This window comes from Xenopus laevis, chromosome 2S, assembly GCF_017654675.1.
Source record: "Xenopus laevis strain J_2021 chromosome 2S, Xenopus_laevis_v10.1, whole genome shotgun sequence".
NCBI lineage: Eukaryota > Metazoa > Chordata > Amphibia > Anura > Pipidae > Xenopus > Xenopus laevis.
In genome coordinates, this window is record NC_054374.1 from 56643412 (window position 1) to 56664683 (window position 21272).

At 41.3% G+C, this 21272-nt stretch overlaps 2 protein-coding genes across 2 annotated transcripts in view; one reads left to right on the plus strand and one right to left on the minus strand.

The window, feature by feature from the left end:
- LOC108708909 (phosphatidylinositol 4-phosphate 3-kinase C2 domain-containing subunit beta) overlaps nucleotides 1–21272 on the plus strand; it is a 212392-nt gene that overhangs the window by 40800 nt on the left and 150320 nt on the right. The window contains exons 5-6 of the mRNA XM_041584723.1: nucleotides 19456–19625; nucleotides 20594–20750. Of these exons, the coding sequence (XP_041440657.1) occupies nucleotides 19456–19625; nucleotides 20594–20750 (327 nt within the window). The remainder of the gene's footprint in view (nucleotides 1–19455; nucleotides 19626–20593; nucleotides 20751–21272) is intronic.
- LOC121400539 lies at nucleotides 12878–17078 on the minus strand. The gene is made up of 3 exons (XM_041583819.1): nucleotides 16443–17078; nucleotides 14107–14145; nucleotides 12878–13995 (listed from the first exon to the last, which is right to left on the minus strand). The coding sequence occupies exons 1-2, from the start codon at nucleotides 17034–17036 to the stop codon at nucleotides 14131–14133; spliced, it is 609 nt and encodes a 202-aa protein (XP_041439753.1). The 5' UTR covers nucleotides 17037–17078; the 3' UTR covers nucleotides 12878–13995; nucleotides 14107–14130.

Below are 21272 nucleotides of genomic sequence, written 5' to 3' on the forward strand. Positions count from 1 at the left end.
ACGTGCGTGATGACATCACACATCACGCACTGATGTTGCACATTGACGCTGAACGTTTTGACGCCGGTGTTGCTGTGCCCAGATTAACGCTCTGGCGTCCGACGTCCCACGTGGTTCCCCTGGGTGCCGCCATCTTGGGGGAGATGCTGATGGAGTAAGGATCGCCAGCAATCACCCCTTTTCCATGGGGGGGCCTTGGGACCACCAAGACTGGGTTTTGAAGGAAATTGCTTAAGGAACCTCTGTATAAGAAGTGGAGCATGGATGCCTGAAAGTTTAATCTGAAACCATTTTCAGAAATGGAACTTTTCTTCGGGTTGGACTTAGTAGCTTGCCAGATTGCAGACATGTGGGACACTTGAATGGCTGCAGGTACATTGGTGAGAAGTAAGTCTTAAGGAAATGCCAAAGGATGTTGACCATATACACAGAAAAAGGTGATCTCTCAGAAGAGGCATGTAAGGAGGGACAGTCATCTTGACATAATGAAATATGGCATCTTAAAAACTGTTCAAGTGCTTGATTGACTCGTACTGTGGCTCCGTTGGATTGAAGATGATAGGTTGAAGAAAATTGAAGTGACATATTGAGCTTTTTGCATAAAGATCTCCTAAATTTAGAAATGAACTGAGAGTCTCTGTCCGAAACAATTTCAGCGGGGAAACCATGGAGGCAAAAAATATGTTGGATGAATAATTTTGACAGTTCCATTGCTGAGCGTAATTTAAGGAGAGGAATAAAATGAGCACTTTATACTGAACCTGTCAATTACTACCTAAATGACTGTGTAACCCCGAGACGGGGTAGTGGCATCAGCAGTCCCTTGGGAGAGGAATGGCAGGATTTGGAAGTGGCACAAATGGAGCAAGAAGATACAAAGTCTTTGACAAGTCTTTAAAGTCTTTTGACAATCTTTCCATATAGGAGGCCACCAAATAAGATGAGACAACAAATCAGCAGTTTTCTTGATCCCATGATGCCAGCTTGTCTGAAATTGTGTGATTGGCAAAAAACAGTGTGACGAAGGTCCGGTGGTACATAGGCCACTCCAATCAGTGTATTGGGTGGTGCAGCAGATTGTGCCGATAAGATTTGAGATGCCATTGAAGGGAATAAAGCCTCTACAATTTTTGCTGAAGAAATTATAGGGTCGTTATCTTTCGGGCAAGAATCCACAGGAACAAAACGTCAAGATAATTTATATTCCTGGAACCAAGTCAGAATGTGATGATGAAATTAAAACGTCAGAAGAATAGTGCCCATCGAGCTTGTCTGGGATTAAGACGTTTAAGAGCTTGAATGTACTCTACATTTTTGTGGTCTGTAAAGATTGTTACTGGTATCATAGAGCCTTCCAGCAGATGCCTCCATTCCTCCAATGCCAACTTGACTGCCAAGAGTTCTTGATTGCCCACATCATAGTTTTGTTCTGACTGAGAGAATTTTTTAGAAAGGAAGGCACAACAGTAAAGCTTCCTCTTTGCTGAGTTGTCTTTGTGATAGGACCACACCAGCACCCACATTGGAGGCCGTCAACTTCAATAAAAAAAGGGGAGAAGGAGATCTGGATGTTTAAGAACAAAAGCAGCAGAAAAAAATATTTTCAATGACTCATATGCTTCTATAGCTTGTTGAGTCCAGCAGGCTTCCCTCCTTTGTGGATGAGGGCCAATATTGGAGCAATTCCAGAAGAAAAGCCTTTGATGAACTGTCTATAATAATTGGCAAAGCTGATGAATCTTTGTATGGCTCTGGTACTAGTAGGAAGTGGCCACTCTTGAATTGTGGAAATTTTGGCTGGATCCATCTCAAAGTCTACTGGGGATATGATGTAACCCAGATCTTAGAGGTTTCAAATGAGCATTTTTCTAATTTGGCGAAGAGTGCATTCTTTCTTAGATTATAGAGGACCTCCCAAACATGGACTCTGTGTTCATCCAGATTCTTGGAAAAGATGAGGATATTATCCAGATAAACGACTACACTGAGTCCAAGTAAGTCTCTGAAAATGTTGTTGACGAACTCGTGGAAGACTGTGGGTGCATTGCAGAGCCCAAATGGCATTACGAGGTACTCATAATGACCATCACGAGTATTGAAAGCAATCTTCCACTCCTTCCTGGATTCGGATTTAATTGTATGCACCCCTGAGATCCAATTTAGTGAATTGAGAGGCCCTTTTGAGATGATCAAAAAGTTCAGAAATAAGGGGTAGCAGGTAACAATTTTTCAAGGTGATTTTATTGAGACCTTGTAGAGGTCATAGACTGCCATCCTTTTAATCCTCAAAAAAGAAGGAGCTGGAAAAGAGGAAGGGTGAAGTTATCCGTGCTGAAGGTTTTCCTGGATGTAGTCCTTCATAGGTTTTGTTTCAGATGGTGAAAACAGATATGTACGACCACGAGGATTGTGGAGACAAAGCCAGGGCAGCCCCAAGACCACATGCGTAGAAGGACAGTTGATGATGAGAAATTAAAGTCTTTCAATATGCAGAGCTCCAACTGTGACAGATAGTCCCTGTGTGGTGTTAGAGATGAAGGCAGTGGATAGTGGTCTGTCGTCAATTGCCAGAACCCGGAGAGGGACAGACAAGGGTTGCAGAGGGATATCATGGAGTACAGCAAACGACCGATCAAGGAAGTTCCCAGCCGCCCAGAGTCAAGGAAAGCTTGAGCCATGATCATCTTAGATGTGACAGGAAGCAGAAACCAGTGAGAGGATTTGTGGGGATAGGGATCAATTCCGCCCAGATGAGTCTCCCCAAAACCTAGGCATGGAAGTTTCCCTGCTTCACTGAACAGTTGTAAGCGAAGTGGGCTTTGCCCCCGCAATACAATCACAACCCAGCAGTACGTCTCTCAAGCTTCTCTTGTTCAGACAAGCGAGCTCCCCCAATTTGCAAGGGTTCTTCAGAAGAGGTAGATGGGGATGGAGCAGTCATGCTAGGGAGGAAAGGTCTCTAAAAGCGCGGAGCCAGCAAGGGTTGAAATTTCTTGCTTCTTTCCTTGTCAGATTGGTGCTCACGCATTCTGGTATCTCTTAGTGACCAGAGCAAAAAGATCTTCCAACTGTTCCGTGAGATCACGGGAGACCAAATTGTCCTTTAGATGGGTTGACGGTCCTTGATAAAAGGCAGCATTGTAGGCCTCATTATTCCAATTTGTCTCAGCCGCAAGGGTACAGAAGTCTATGGCATATTCACTGGCACTCCGACTCCCTTGACGAATTTGCATCAGACGTGACAAAGCAGTAGTAATCTGACCAGGTGCATCAAAGACTGTGCAGAAGGACTGAAGAAAAACTTTGGCGTCTTGAATGAGTGGGGAATTCTTCTCCCACATGGGGGATGCCCATTCAAACGGTTTCCCTTTGAGGCAAGTGATCACTTACCCCACTTTGGCTCGCTCGGACACATATTGAGCAGGCTGTAAATTGAATTGTATAAGATACTGGTCTAAAAAACCCAGACAGGCCTGGGGGGGTCTCCATTGTAGCGAGGAGGGGCTGGAATTCTGTGTTCCTGGCTAGGAGACGAAAGGCAGGCTGGTGCTGAGGTTGCCGGTGGGATAACCGAAAGCTTAGCCAAAATGGCTTCCAATGCTTTGCCATAATGGGTCTGCTATGGCTCATATGATTCCATACTGGATGCGAGTCCTCGAAATGCTCTCCCGAAGGCAGGTTGAGGTTGAGCTTCCTCAGAGTGGTCCATGGCCTGATGGCGTCCAATGTCCCATGTGCTTCCCCTGGGCGCTGTCATCTTGGGGGAGATGCTAACAGAGTAAGGAGCCCCGGCAAGCGCTCCTTACACTTCCTGGACATTTTGTATACACTAACTTCATTGTGGGATCTTTGTCAAAACTTTGTTAATTCTATGCACAATGGGCATCAAACTATTCAGTTGACCCCTGGCATTCAAATGTACGATGTTTTCTATTAGAGTAGAAACATATGGTTAACCATTTTGGATTCACACAAATGTGTACGTAACAAAAATGTATGGTTTTGGGGGATCATCATATTTATTTTTGTTTTTACCCCGCAAAGAATACAGTTAATGTGTTGATTATAGAGTAGATAAAAACGCCAGATACTTTGGTAATCATATGCACAATAAATGTTTTTTACACACTTGCAAAGTACAAGTTTTGAGGTGATTTTTCAGAATTTTCATATTTTTTTTTATTGAAACCCCTAAGTTCATAAAAGCTTTGCTGTTTGGCACTTAGGAGTAGAAAGACATAGTTTCCCATTTTAACCTTTTCCCTGCCATTGATCGTAAAATTTAAGATCACATCAAAGTGCACCACCGCTGTCAGTGGTATACGTTACAATCCACGTCACATTCGGTTTTGGAACCTGATTGACACCCTTGCAGCCAATGGGGAACAGGAGCCAGGCTACAACCTGAAGGCGCACCGCACAGGTTGCAAGCCGCTTCCTATTCCGGTTTATGTCACATCCAGTTTTGGTACCTGATTGACACCCTTGCAGCCAGTGGGGACCAGGAGCCAGACTGTAATCACGTGGAGCTTTGTGGGACTGCCATTTCGCTATATAAAGCTGTGCTCACGTGCCACTCCCTCACTCCTCCTTGCACCCTCTGCATCTTGGAGCCCTCCTGCTGCCTTCCAGTGGCCTACTTGCTTTTTTTGAAGACGATAGTGACTGACTGCCCACCTAAATCAGGTTTTATCACCGCTCCACACACTCTATACTCCATTCTGTGATTGGGCTGTATTGTTTTTTTCCCGTTCTTTGGGGGGAGCTGGGCGGGATGGCCAAAAGGCTTTCGCAAGGCTGCAGAGGCCTCTAGCTCGATGGAATTTAGTGATTCCAATTCAGACTGTGCCGAGCAACTAGAATGCCGAGCAACCTAGAATCAGACTCATCAACCCATGCTCCACGTGGGTTGACGCCAGCGTCACAACGTCACGCACCCAGCACAAAATTCAAAATAAAAGGATGCCAAGGATGCCAGTTCGATGCCCGATTGTAGGATTTCCTGTTTGGTTCCTGGGTGCATCTATAATTCGTGTTTATTGATTCCTGAACTTCCTGACCCTGCCTGAACTTGGATTTTGCTACACTTCTGCCTGCCTACTGAACCTGTGCCTGGAATTGACGACGAATACTCCTGATCCCTTCTGATACCGCAAACTTGGACTTTAACCCCTAAGCTTCCTCCTTGGTCCCGACTACTCCCCGCTGGGAGCCGATAGGCCCCCTGACACAGTAGCACTCCGATTGCCCCAGAAGTTCCCTTGGAGACAAATGAGATGGAGGAGGCTGAAGCAGTGACAGAGGAGTCTGCTGCAGCTGGCGTAGAGCCTGCATGGGGGCCTCCTGGTAACTCTGCCCCCCCCCAAATCCCCACTTTTACTGGGGTTAAGGCCAATATGGCTAACTTCGACCTTCTCGATTTCTTTATTGAAAAGCATTAGAGACTCATCTATGCATATGTTTTGGGAGGGGGTGTAAACCTCTGTGACGCGCTGGGACAGGCTATTGATAAGGGGCCTTAGTTTATTCAGCCTGTCGTGACTGGGCTCGCTAAGCCCGGGGAGAGACAATTAAGCCCTGGCCATTAAGCCTCAGGGAGAAACCATTAAGCCCCAGGATGAAAACACAGGCCCCCTTTCCATCAGGAGAGGCTAGCGTGGCCCTCCATGCTGGGAAACCTAACCACCAAATTGTACAAGTAGTAATGGCCTGCCACGAGGCTCGGTGGCCGGGCTTGGAGGCCCCTGTGACTACTTGCATGGTGGATGCTCTCTGTATTTCTCCACACACTGAATGGCCCCTGAGTGCAGGGTTCACTGGGAGGTGCAGGGAAGGAGGTTAAATTTTCACTATGTGGCTGGTTCAGGGGAAGACAAATTCAACCCCCAAACAGGGATGGAACCACTCTACCAGGCACCCACCTCTCCACTATCTCTCCCCCCTTGGAAAGGGAGAGGAGGGAAAGAACATGGACCCCTGGCAGGGGTTCCTACTGCTATTGCCATAAGCAGGGTGGAAAAACCCTCTGCCTTACCTCTCTCCCCCACTGAAAGGAAGCATGAATCCCAGTACAGGGTTCCACTCACCTCAAACAAAAGCAGCTGGAGACACTTTACCAGGGACACACCTCTCTCCAACCTCCTACCCCCCTCCATGGGTCTGGCCTTTGGGAGATGAAGGGAGGACCGTAGCCCTTCCCTGCGACAGACTCAGCAGTGCCACCCACACCGGGGGAGACCCAGCAGGTGGCGATGGATGCCAGATAGAACCACAGGCCTCTGGGGTCTGGCTTGGGGGGGGACGAAGGGAGGGCCGCAGTCCATCCCTGTGACAGCTCCCATCATGCTACCCAGTCTGGGGGGAGACCCAGCGGGCGATGATGGATGCCAAAGAGAACCACAGGCCTCTGGGGTCTGGCATGGGGGGATGTAGGGGGCAGCAGCTTATCCATGCGACAGCCCCACACCATGCCACCCAGTCTGATGGATACCCAGTGGGTAACGATGGATGCTAGAGAGAACCATAGGCCTCTGGGGTCTGGCCTTGGCAGGATGAAGGTAGTGTCACAGCCCTTCCCTGTGGCAGCCCCCGCCATGTCACCCAATCTGGGGGAGACCCAATGGGTGATGATGGAATCCAGAGAGAACCACAGGCCTCTGGGGTCTGGCTTGGGGGGGTGAAGGGGGGCAGCAGCCCATCCCTGTGACAGCCCCACACCATGCCACCCATTCTGGGAGAGACCCAGTGGGTGACAATGGATGCCAGAGAGAACCGCAGGCCTCCAGGGTCTGGCCTTGGCGGGACAAAGGGGGTGTCACAGCCCTTTTCTGTGGCAGCCCCCGCCATATCACCCAGTCTGGGGGAGACCCAGTGGGTGGCGATGGAGCCAGAGCAACCCTTAGACAGGCATAACCCCTGGTGCCCTGGCACTCTGCACCACCAACAGGTGGGCTGTGGCAGGGGGCTGGTTAGGCTAGGTGGCAGCCAGCTGGACTAACCACCTACTTCCCTTCCCCCCCTCTGAATTCCCTCCAGCAGGCAGAGTCTTCTAACCACCAGGGTGGCGTGATGCAGGCATGGGACAGCCAGGATACCCCTCGCCATCGCCTCCATCCAGCTAGGTACCAGGGTAATCCTGCGGCTGGTGGACTCGGTTTGGGACAGAGGCAGGGTGCCCAGGGACCTTCCATCCTCAGCCCAGTCAGCCACATCACCATCTGTAGGTTTGCTCTCTGGCAGATGCACCTTGTTAAAGAGATACTGACAACAGAAATTAAACTCTTTTTTACATCTATCATAATATTGACTTTGAAAGCAACTTATAACTTTGCCATAAAGTATTTGCACAATGCTTTTACATTACCTGTCTGATGCCCCATGTTCCTGTATGAAGGGGCTGCCATATTTGTGCAGGCAGGCTGAGATGGGACAGTCAGGTTGGCAAAACAGTCAAGTTTAGGAACTTCAACTATTTACAAAAACAAACCTCTCAGCAAAAAACGATCAACATGACCTATAGGTAACTTTTAATGTACATTCATATTTTAAAAAGTAGTTTTTTAGTGTCAGCATTACTTTAAGACATTTACCTCCTTTTACATAGCAAAGTTTGATCACTTGGCCTTCAGCTGATGGTATACAAACATGTAACCAGTATGTGCTGTATTAGAATGCATTAATTGAGCTTACCGCTGTACATGGTGGGCCCGGGTGCACACGCCCCAGACCTTCAACAAAGGGAGCAAACACCAGGAAACATCAATAGAGGCTGGCACAAGCCTGGACCCACAAAGTAGTAAAGCCGGAGTCAGATTGTCAAAGGCTTAGATTTTATTCTCCGTAATTAAGAACCAAGGCCTGACCGGTTTCGTGTCTACCAGGGTAACTTAGTCATAGGCTGAACATTAAAAATTACATACAAAGTATTTAAAAGAAAAATAGCCAATGGGAGACAAGTAGGCGGTGAGATAATTACCTCAATTTAAAATTCACTAGTGAATACAATACAAAATCCATTAATTTTCTTGATATCACCCTATATGATGAAAATGATAATGTAATAACCACCCTATACAGAAAGAACTGCTCAGCAAACACGATTCTGTCATCCACATCTAATACAAAGTATTCCATATTTTTAAGATTGAGACGTCTATGTACAAGAAATATAGATTTCATCAATACATCTGAGGAGTTAAAAAGTAGATTACTTGAGAGAGGCTATAGTCAGGAGAATTTGGAAATAGCTTTTAAAAAGGCTGCAAGCACTGATAGAGGAAGTTTATTTAACAGATATAAAGTGGAGAATGTACAAACAGATAATTACATTATTTATAGGGTACACTCAAATGCAAGTATAAAAATAAGAGAAACAAGAAACAAGAATAAAAATAAAGCCAAGAACAAAGATACTTGCAAAATGAACTTTTCAGAAAGTATAACATGCATTCTAACCTATAGTTCCCAATTCAATAAAATAAAAAATATGGTGAATAGAAAACTGTCTAATTTGGACACTGACCCAGTTCTTAAGGCAGTTCTAGACAAAGGACACAGTTTTGTATCAAGAAAAACACAGACTCTCGGAAACATACTGTCCCCATGTCTAATAAGAACTAACTAACTAACTAACTAAAACTTGGTTGCATACAAAAGGGAGCTTTAGATGAACTTTAGACAACGAAGTGCATTGTATGCAAATATATATATATTAACTACCACCTCAAAAAATTATGACATTAAACACTACATTAATTGTAAAACTAGAAATGTAATTTATCTTCTTACTTGTGAGCAATGTAAAAAAACAGTATGTGGGCCAAACAAGTCAACAATTAAAAAATAGAATTAGCGAACACATTAATTTTTTTATATGTAAAATTTTATTGTGTTATAACACATTAAACATTAAAACAAAGCATATGTTGTAAATGCGCTTGAGTTACTTTTTGTATCGATTACAGGTAGTTGGGCCGTGGTCTTACTGGGGAATAGACCTTTGTTTACAATTCCAGACACTCCAAAACAGAGGCACAGACAGTTCAGTTGAGCATAACTGATATTTGGCCACTATATTAGAAGCTTTTGCAGCGAGAGACAAAATACATAAAACAAAAAAAAACCTAAGCCTGTCGGGGTGTAACTAATACAAAGATGCTTTCCCTTACTAACCCAGGACAAGGGCCTTGTGCCCCAATCCCTTTCAAAGCAAAATGCACAAATACGTTTTTCCCCCAAGGTTCTCTCCCCCTGTTTGAAAACCCCAGCTCCTTTCCGTAAGGAGCCAACCCCTGTGCAGCTGCAGCCTAATAACCATGCAGCTACCTGTCTGGGACTCCAGGACTTCATAAGCCAGCTTTTACTTAAACTGAGCAATAGTAAAATAAAACCTTTTATGATTCCCCATTGCAAAACTGACATTTGCTGAGGTTACCACACATATGACAGATGTTCTTCACCATTCCTGTTCTGAGACAGCACAGCTCCAAGTCCAACATCTGATGCATTGGTTTGGACAACAAATTAATTTGTGAAATCAGGCTTGATTAACACTGGCTGGGAACACAGAGCACCTTTTAATAACTGGAAAGCTTTCTCTGCTTCTGGGTTCCACGTAGCCATAACAGACTTCCCTTTCGTAAGGTCTGTTAAGGGAGTAGCTATGGTGGCAATATTGGGTATAAACCACCTGTAGTAGCCAGTAATGTCTAGAAAGGTACGAACTTGTTTCTTAGTGGAAGTCCGTGGCCAGTTTTGAATGGCCTCTATTTTGTTAATTTTGGGTTTCACTAGCCCTCATCCAATTGTATATCCCAAATATTTTGCCTTCTCAAGTCCCATAGAACACTTCTTTAGACCAGCCTCCCGTATAGAGTCTAAGACTGCCTGTACCCTAGTGTAGATGTGATTCCCAGTCAGCATTATGAATAACAACATCATTTAGGTAGGCTGCCGCATACTTTCTATGAGGTATTAGGATTCTATGCATCATACGCTTAAAAGTAGCTGGGGCCCTGTGTAACCCAAAGGGTAGAACTGAATATTGGAAAAGACCATCTGGAGTAGAGAATGCAGTCTTTTCTTTCGTACGCTCAGTCAGGGGTACTTGTCAGTATCCCTTGGTCAAATCTAGGGTTGTTAAATACCTAGCTTCCCCAAGTCTTTTAATTAATTCATCAACCCGAGGCATTGGGTATGCATAAAACTTGGAAACAGAATTCAGTTTTCTAAAGTCATTACAAAAATGTAAGCTCCCATCTGGTTTTGGGATTAACACGATGGGGCTTGACCAGTCACTATGGGACTCCTCTATAACACCCAATTGAAAATAACACCCAAATTAAAAATACACTCACAAACGTTCTCGATAAAACAGCATGTAGAGTCAGTAAAATCTCTGTGTGTTGCTCCCGGTTTCTCAGCGTCCTTTACAGTTCACAGCACATATTCAAAACACGCTTCCGCAATCCTCAGAACATAGTTGTCATTGTTGACGCGTTTCGCCATCCTGGCTTCTTCCTAGAGCGATCAACTTCATAGTTTCACCCTCACCTGAGTCCAAAACAAAACAAAAAATACTATAAGATTGCAGACCCTAGTCCTAAGGAAGCTGTCATATTCACTGCCAAGCCTACCTAATTTAGAAGACATAACAAAACAACAGAGCTAGAACAGATATTAGGCCATCTTCTGGATCAAAAAATGAACAAGCATAAAAGTAATCCACCCATGGGTGTTCTATAGAAGTATAGTTATAGTGTGGTACAGGTGCATGCTGCCTTTTTTTTGGTACCCAGTGCTTTAGGGACAACTCCCAACAACTGAAAATATTACCTTTAGTTCTTCTCACTCTTCTTACAGGTGGTCAGATAGTTGGGGAAAAGATCACACATTGCATATTTGTCAGCTGGCAGATTTGACAAAATGACCAGGACCATAGATGTCTCTTGCCACAAATGAACTCATTTATTAAATCCCAGGCAGCTATTCATTTGGTGATATCAGTAGTAATTCACTTGAACAGCATATGAAGCTGTGTGTAGTGCAGCATGCTACAAATAAGCCACTCCCACAATTATAAGCCATACCTACTATTATAATAAGCCTCACTCACCAAGACTTTCTGGTGTAGGCCACTTTAAAATAAAGCCATTTTGCTATTTTCACTTTGGTATTTCTAACTAACCGTTAGATGGCCACACCTTGATATAGTTCAGATAGTTCCCTCTTAAGAGGTTGTGCAGCCTATCTTGGTGATCCTCTGCCAGCAATAGGGATCCCTTGGCACTGTCAAGGCACCGTCCCTGACCCTGAGCTCACCCACTCGTGTCTCTGGCAGCTTTGTCACCGCAACCCCAACTAATCTCCTCATTGGAGTGTATAGCTGCTTACTAATCAAACTTTCACAGATTTTCACTACTAGAGCGACTATAACCAGAACTTCAAGCACTAAACGTTCCCTAACTGGGCCTGACATCAGCTTAGACCCAATACTGTACCCACCTCCCTGATTGGTGGGATCCAGGAAAAGAGACCTGAGCACATGTGTGCTCTCCCTTTTATACAAAATTGTACTCATAGGCTGAGAGTGACTTTTCATTTTGGGGAGGCTAATTTGGTTGATACAACTCAAGTTCAAGCTTATTCCCCAAAACACATTGAAAGTATATTCAATATCACATGCTTCCCCATGAAAAAAAAGTATTAATGCAATTAGAAATCCATGCAACATACTACAAAGCAGGATCAATTATGTGCCAGTTTCATGTATAATGCCCCAAGACTATATGCCAACATCTTCTGATGCTACAAATTTTAAATGGATTTAGAATAGCACATCTAATCAACCCTACTATTGAGAAATCCATAGAGGCTGCAGTAAAAAGTATACAATCAGACATTAGCAAAATAACAGAACAACTTACCTCACACATTGACTCAAGGGCTGAAATAAAGGATAGGATCTCTTCTATAGAAGACAACTCTTCCACAGTGAACTCTAAACCACTGAATGTTTCTGAATTATAAAACAAGGCTGAAGATCTAGAAAATAGGTCCAGAAGGAATAACTTCCTTTTTTTAGGTACTGTATATAATATCATTATACGCAACACAGTTTCACCAACCCATTTTTTCAATGGCTTCCTAAGGCTCAAGAATTGCAAAAGTAATATAATATGTTATATTGTTATCTAATATAATGATGTTAAAAAATAATTTTAGATTCATTTTACTCCTTGCTGCAACATCCTCTAACATATCGATTTTAGCTTTTTTGCATGATTTATTGGCTTCCTTTTCCCACTCATATTTGCTTCATATGCTGAAGGTTAGCTTTTCAGCAATGATTGCTGATCATCTTTATAGATTTAAATTAAGGAACCTTAAAAGTGGACGAATTTGAATAATATAAATTTTTAATATAAATTTAATATAAATTTTCGCCATTTTCCTTATTAAATCATGTTTGAGGTTGATTTTTAGCAGGTTTTTTTTTATATTTATTCCTATTTATGCTGGTATATGAATTATTAGATTTGCCAGTGACTCTAATCTACTAGTACTCAATATCTCGTTCACAAAATCAATGTCACCATTATAACTTGTGACAAAACGGATGTAAGGTTAAACACATAATAAGCAATACAGGTAAATGCAATCTGAGGCATATATTTAGGGCTGTGGGCCTGGGGCAGCAGCTTTAGGGAGTGGCCCTTGGTTTTAGCGAATATGGTATGTTATACACATGTGCCAACCAGGAGGGAAAAGAGGTTTGTTGTGTTGAACATAAATACATCCTTGAATACAATACACCATATATCTCCAAAGTCAGTGCTTAAAGGGGATCTGTCATCCAGAGATAAAAAGCTGTAATAAAAAAATTCCTTTTCAAGTTAAACATGAAACTTAAATTCTTTTTAAATGTCCATACCTGTCATAAACTCATATAACTCTCAGCTTTTAATAATATATTGCCTGCCCCTCCTCTATGCCTTAAGCATTGAGGCAGGGCAGGCAATTACTTTACACTTTCCATTTTGTACTTCCTAGATATAACTGCACTACTTGCATTCCCCTCCCTCATCTCCATTTAATTGTGTAGACAGTGCATGGGCATTTGATCAGGTGCCCCATTGTGGCACATAAACTAGATTTTAGCATGATGCAAAGTTTGCCTTAATAACAATGTGGCACCTGCCTGCTTGATGTGATTGTGATTAATTCCATGAATTTAGATCATTTATATAATGTGAGTGAAGTTTATTTTGCTTGACTAACATCATAAAATAGGATTTGGTATTATTTATTATGATGACCAGTTCACTTTAAAAGCAAGAACAAAGGGATAATATAGTGAAGTATATTTTAAATGATTACAGTGTACCCTAATGTGATGTCAGTAGAAAAGCACTTACTGTCGAACTGTAATGCCCTTAATGTACTTAAAAATGTAAAAGCCTTTATATTTTTTTTTTAACTTTTTTTCTCCCAAGATGTTGCAGTGACCACCATAAGATTTACTTATATGAGTACCCATGATATCCCCACTTTTGGTCTTTAACTATAAGTGAAAGCTAGCAACCTCTATAAGCCTTATTTACAATACAATCAGCATTTGGTTGTTCTAGCTCAGTATGTTTACAATATCCAACCAGTCTCCTTAGGCCCACTATATGATCCACCCATGTTGGCTCACCACAAGGGATACGTAATAGAATTAATCCAGCACACGAAATCTGCTCAAGGGTTATTACCCGTGTTTAATGTCAAGCCAAACAGGTTACAACGTTTCGGGGGCGTACCCCTTCGTCAGGTGATCTGTGCCTCCCACTTCCACCATTAAATAGGTAAAAAAAAATTTTAAACAACACCCCCATAGTAAGAAAAATTTACATATCAATCAAGAACAATCAACAGGAATCCTTGGATTATAGTAAAAGTCCAGAGTCCATCCAATAGTAAAGATATCCATTATTCACAGTAAAGTCCAAACCCCTGAAAAGTTTGAAAACATTTGTTCACACATTATTTTGTTACAAGAAAATCTTTTCTAAAAAAACATACTTAAAAAAATTCTTTAAACAATATAGGAAAGATTAATCATACCTTTCCTTCTCTAACGAAAAATTATCAACTTAGGAGAATCTGTAGAAAAATAGAAACAAATTAGCAACTCAATTTCAAACCGAATGGTACATTGTTACAAGTAAGATCTCAGGCTAAACTCCTCATTTAACCCCCTTGGTGTCTGAGTTTGCAGCAGCCATATCCAGTAAGCCTCACGTTGTGCTAATCTTATCTTTAGATTTTGGTTCGATGAATGTATTTTCTCTAGCACCTGCCATCTTAGTTGTGATGTCCTATGGCCTGCTTCAAAAAAATGTTGGTATAAAAAAGTTTCCTGCTTTTTCTTTTTATCACTAATTCCCTTAATGTCATCCTTTTTTAGTGGTTTAAAATTTCTTATAGCAGCCTTATGTTCATTTAACCTTATTTTAACCTGTCTACTCGTTTGGCCAATATATGCCAAACCACATGGGCATTTTAAACAATAAATTACACCCTGAGAGTTACAGGTATGGAAACCTTTCGTGTTATGTTTTGTACCTTTTTGGGGATGTACCACATAATCACCCTTAATAATACAAGTACAATGGCCGCAGCTAAGACAGGGAAAAGTTAATAATGTCACCAACATTCCTGCCACGTTTATATGAAAACACAGGGGGCAATGTGAACAATTTACCAAATGTAACATCACCTTTTAAGACCTTCCAGTGCTTCAAAATTGTTTTCCTTATATATTTCGCATTAATATCATATGTGGAAATAAAAGGTATGCGTTTATCATTATTAGTGGTTCTAATCTGTTTATGTAAGAGTTTAGTTCGAGGTATCTTACTAACCTCTTCACGAATTTTTAATAGGTTATTTTTATCATAACCCCTTGTGTGAAATTTTTCAATCATCTTTTCAGATTCACATGCATACAATTCATCATCCGATGTAATTCTCCTAACCCTCATTAATTGGCTTTTAGGTAAGCCATTAAAAAGGCTAGGGGCATGGAAACTGGCAGGACTCAATAAATTATTACGGTCAGTAGGTTTTGTAAAAACTGTAGTTTTAAAACCATTGTCAGATCGACAAATATCAACATCTAAAAAATGTAAGTTGGTAGGATGGTACTCTAGAGTGAATTTTAAAGTGCTATGTGCAGTGTTTAAATATCCAAGGAATTCCAACAATTTATCCTTGCCACCTTTCCAAAGAAAAAAAGTATCATCCACATAGCGCCAATATGACAAAATATGCGGAGAAAATTCAGAACTGGCAAAGATAAAAGTGTTTTCAAAGTAATCCATAAAAATGTTTGCATAAGCTGGTGACATATTAGCACCCATGGCGCAGCCTTGTGTCTGTAAGAAAAAATTGTTCTGAAAAGAAAAAACATTTTTCGTAAGCACCATCTCCAGTAAAGTGCATAAAAAATTAATCTGATGTGTAGGTGTTTTAGTAAGGCCCAGATAAGAACGAACGCACTCTATGCCTTCATTATGCGGGATGGACGTAAACAGATCACATACGTCAAGGGAACACAGGAGGTAATCCTCTAATGGTACAACAATCTCATCCAAACGTAACAGGAAATCACCTGTGTCTTGTACACAGTGTTTCAACATTGGAATTATTTCTTGTAGTGCAATGTCAATATAAATAGCAAGAGGCTGTAACAAAGAGCCCACATTACTTACAATAGGGCGCCCAGGTGGATTGATTAGGGACTTGTGGATCTTTGGCAGAAAATAAATGTGTGAGATTTTAGCTTGTTCACGAAACAGTAAATTGTAAGTATCTTCTGTGATAATACCCTCCATAACTGCTGAATATAGGAAAATTTTTATTTCATCCCTAAGTTGTAAAGAGGGATCATAATCAATTTTCATATAATGACAATCATTATTTAACTGGCGAAATGCTTCCTTTTCGTAATCACATTTATTTAACACCACAATCCCACCTCCTTTGTCAGCTTTGCAAATCATAATAGCATCATTCTCCTGAAGATTAACCAAAGCCTTCCTCTCCAGGGCCGATATATTTTGTTTGATTTTATTGTGACTATCAAACAAATGCTTTTCAACCTCCATTCTCACTAGAAATTCAAAAGCATCAAGTGAGGGATAATTCCCAGGGGGAACATATGTACTTTTTTGTTGCAATTTACAGGCCAGTTTTTTATTCACCTCATCACTCTTAATGCCCACATTTTTATCAGAAAAATGCACCTTTAATTTAAGAGATCGCATAAATTTAAAGAAATCAACCGTAAAATCAAAAGGGGCATTCACATGCATAGGTACAAAATTAAGCCCTTTGTTCAGGACTGATAGTTCTGGTTCAGTCAAAACATATGAGGACAAGTTAAAAACGTTATTCACCTCAGTTTTTGTTGTTTCTTGGCTGCTGGCTGGCGTTTTTTTGCCCCTCCTGGTTCTCTTGTGTTGCTTTGGCGCTGGCCTAAAAAAGCCGGTGAGGATTGTGCAGAGGTGCCAGAAATAGAATCTGAATCCGAGGATTGTTGAGAGTAAGCTCCTTCCAAGTCCCCTGTTGATCTGGGCTGTCTTGTATATTGGGCCTTCCTTGTCGTTTTCCATGTGTACACCTCCCCCCTCTCGTAATCTTTTGTATCTCTTTTGAATTTGCGCAATTTGGATTGAAGGATTTCCTGTTCGAGTGTATCTATCCTCGCCTGGAGCTCTGCAAGTGTCGTTTTGACAGTATTCATCGTATCCTTGGCCTTGAGTTCCTCCTCTGCTGTATGTATTTGTTGGCGAGTTTCCCGTAAGCCGTTTTGCAGCTGCTGCACAGTGAGAGTGATGAGATCGAGGCTGCACTTGTTTAGAATACTCTGCCATCTGGAGACAAAATCCTTGTCCTCCCGGAACAATCCTGGCTTTATGTGCAGTCTTAACCCCCGAGGTATTCTCTGTACCTTTGCATATTCGGACAAAGTAGAGGAGTGCAGTGTCCATGCTACCTCTCTCCTCTTCAGCCTTTCGAGATGACGCAAGATTTCAGCGTCGCCCGCCGGTGTTATCGAAGGTAATGCTTGTGCGGCGTTCAATATCCTTTTCCTTTCCGCCTCAGTAAAGCTGAAAGTATCAGCACGTTGGTCGGTTGAGGCGGAAATATCGGCAAATGACATCACGTAGGGGACACACACGAGGGTGCAAATACTGCTGCCGTAGTAGAAACGAACTTCAGCCAAACGAAATGCAGATGCACACCTGGTCCCTCTTTCAACGGGTTAAGGGTGATTATGTGGTACATCCACAAAAAGGTACAAAACATAACACGAAAGGTTTCCATACCTGTAACTCTCAGGGTGTAATTTATTGTTTAAAATGCCCATGTGGTTTGGCATATATTGGCCAAACGAGTAGACAGGTTAAAATAAGGTTAAATGAACATAAGGCTGCTATAAGAAATTTTAAACCACTAAAAAAGGATGACATTAAGGGAATTAGTGATAAAAAGAAAAAGCAGGAAACTTTTTTATACCAACATTTTTTTGAAGCAGGCCATAGGACATCACAACTAAGATGGCAGGTGCTAGAGAAAATACATTCATCGAACCAAAATCTAAAGATAAGATTAGCACAACGTGAGGCTTACTGGATATGGCTGCTGCAAACTCAGACACCAAGGGGGTTAAATGAGGAGTTTAGCCTGAGATCTTACTTGTAACAATGTACCTTTCGGTTTGAAATTGAGTTGCTAATTTGTTTCTATTTTTCTACAGATTCTCTATAATAATTTTTCGTTAGAGAAGGAAAGGTATGATTAATCTTTCCTATATTGTTTAAAGAATTTTTTTAAGTATGTTTTTTTAGAAAAGATTTTCTTGTAACAAAATAATGTGTGAACAAATGTTTTCAAACTTTTCAGGGGTTTGGACTTTACTGTGAATAATGGATATCTTTACTATTGGATGGACTCTGGACTTTTACTATAATCCAAGGATTCCTGTTGATTGTTCTTGATTGATATGTCAATTTTTCTTACTATGGGGGTGTTGTTTAAATTTTTTTTTTACCTATTTAATGGTGGAAGTGGGAGGCACAGATCACCTGACGAAGGGGTACGCCCCCGAAACGTTGTAACCTGTTTGGCTTGACATTAAACACGGGTAATAACCCTTGAGCAGATTTCGTGTGCTGGATTAATTCTATTACGTACCGTTTGTTGGAGGTGCCGTCCTCCTATGATCCATGCACCGTGGACGTTGAAAGAGGGACCAGGTGTGCATCTGCATTTCGTTTGGCTGAAGTTCCTCACCACAAGGGACCCTGCCAAATTGCAAACTTTACCGTTTATGGCCACCTTAAACAGGCCCGGATTTGTGGCGAGGCCACAAAGGCCCATGCCTAGGGTGGCAAAATTCCAGGGGTGCCATACCGCCCAGCAGCATTGGGAATTGCAGCATTCCCCAGCGATAAGGAGCATGCATGCACGCAAGCGCGGGGGGGAGGCGCGATCAGCAGGTGCTAGGACGGCGAGGCCTTGGGGTGCCGCAGATAGAAATCCAGCCTTGACCTTAAAGGGATTCTGTCATGGAAAAACATGTTTTTTCCAAAATGCATCAGTTAATAGTACTGCACCAGCAACATTTTCAAAACAGGAAACAGAATAACAGATTTTTAAATATTTCATTTTGAAATTTGACATGGGGCTAGATATATTGTCAGTTTTCCAGGTGCCCCCAGTCATGTGACTTGTACTCTGATACACTTCAGTCACTCTTTAATGCTGCACTGCAAGTTGGAGTGATATCAACCTTCTCCCTTACCCCCCCTCCCCAGAAGCCTAACAATAGAGCAATGGGAAGGTAACAGATATCAGCTACCTAACAAAAGATAACAGCAACCTGGTAGATCTAAGAATAGTACTCAATAATAAAAATCCAAGTCCCACTGTGACTCCTTCAGTTACATTGCGTAGGAGAAACAATAGTCTTCCTGAAAGCGTCATCATGAAGTGTTTTCATCATGAAGTGTTGGCTCTTTGTAAAGCACATAACCAGGCACAATGACCTTAGATGAATGCTTACGCACCAATATTACAAGTAAAAAAATATATGCTTATTGGTTCAGGAATAAAATTTTATATGGTGGAGTGAATTATGTGCAGTATAAACAAAGTAATTTAGAAATAAAAACTACAACATAAAATAATGACAGTATCAAACCTTCCCAAGGACTGGCAAATTAATCTAGAGGAAGACAGACAAAACTACCAGTGGACTATCTGCCTGTTCAGACTTATGGGGCCATTGGTTCTGACCCCAAATATCAATCAGATTGGCTTTTGGATCATTTACTTCTGAAATTATTATATAACTTTTTCTCCTTTTCAATGAACAACAGTGATGCAGTCTTTCTTTTGTGGCAGGCAGTAGTGAATTTTATCTACTCATGTGCCGGATGCTGTGTAGCAACATATGTATTAGGTATCTGTGATCGGCACAATGACAACATCATGCTGAAGACAAGTGGGCATATGTTTCATATTGACTTTGGCCGCTTTCTTGGACATGCACAGATGTTTGGTAACATAAAGCGGTAAGAATTCTTAATTTGTGACTTGTGATATCAATGTGTTCAGACAATAATATAGCTCCTGCTCTATAGGTGCACCATACGTATATGGTTAGGTGCTCTGTATTTCTTTTAGAAAGACAGATGTTGGGTTTATTGTTGAAACCCCAGTGCCAGAAATTTTCTAGAATCAGCAGTTTTTCCTTACAATATATTCTTCATTTTTAAACTGATATACTGCTGAACAATAATTTGTCTTTCAGATGAATGTAACTAGCACAGCATAAATCTATGTTAAAAGGAATCTCCAACCAAAAAAATTTAACAAAATTTAATTTTAAGTAACTTTCCTATATACATTACTTAAACATACTTAATGGTTTTAAAGTGTAATTACTATTGGAAGCAGTATTTCTTTATCCCTTTCTTTCTGTTCTCTGGTTCTGAATCGTAAACTAAAAATGCAGATTCACTTATTATATATCGTTTAGAATTATCTATCCTTGAAACTGTCCCTCCATTGACTGGACCCTGCTGGTGACTGCTTAAAATAAAAACATGCATATTATGCATAACTTATCACATATCTGAACCTGTCAATATAGTTAACAGGCTTATAAATACTTACTACGGTATGTTTTTAATGTTTTAATAGAACAGTGAAGAAAAAGAATTGTCTTTAATATACTATATGGCCAAAAATATATATAGCAAATTTTCCATTTCTGCAAACTCATTCTTGATGGGCCATAGTTTGTGCACATGGTAATTACATGCTGAAGAAGAAAATTACCTTTCTGAACCTGTTGCCAGAGAGTAGGAATCTCAGTGTTCTGAAGAAGACCATTGTATAATGTGTGGTTGATGTAGCAACAGTGATGGATGTCTTATATATAGCCAGTTCCAATATTAGAAGGGTGGCCATATTTTAAATTTTTGCATCATGTACATTGTCCCTTTAATTTAAGTAGTTAACCTCCCTTCTTTTGCAGTGATCGTGCTCCCTTTGTCTTCACATCTGACATGGCATATATCATCAATGGAGGAGACAAACCATCCAGTCGTTTCCATGACTTTGTAGATTTATGTTGTCAGGCCTATAATCTCATCCGCAAGCACACTCATCTCTTTCTTAATTTGTTGGGGCTGGTGAGTCATTCTCTGCCTGGGTGATAACTTGATTTGTTTAACCCATATTTACTGCTCTACTTCCACATAAAACACAAGGTATATGCTAACTATGTCATTTATGGGAGTCCTCATATATAGAAGTATAGTTTGGTCCTCTGCAGTTTCAAAGTAATTGAATTCAACCGTCAGCACAAAATTTGTGTCTAAGTGTAATTAGCCTAACTGATCTACTAGCTGACCCAGAGAAAGGTGAAAATACATTAAAGTCATGTATGCTGTAAGAAGGAATTGCTTATTTATTTGGCAGGCAGCTAAGGACACAAGACCTTTAAACAGCTACCAATATCCGATCACAATAGTTCCATTGAAATATTCAGGCAGGTGTTATCAGAAACTCACAGAGGTGTAAAAGTGTGATCTGGTCATAATGGTACCATAACGACTGCATCATATCTTCACACTTTTTTTTCAGTTTCAGTTAACAGCAACCCGAATAGTTCAATGACACTCCCATTGACCAATGATGGTATTTATTTCTGT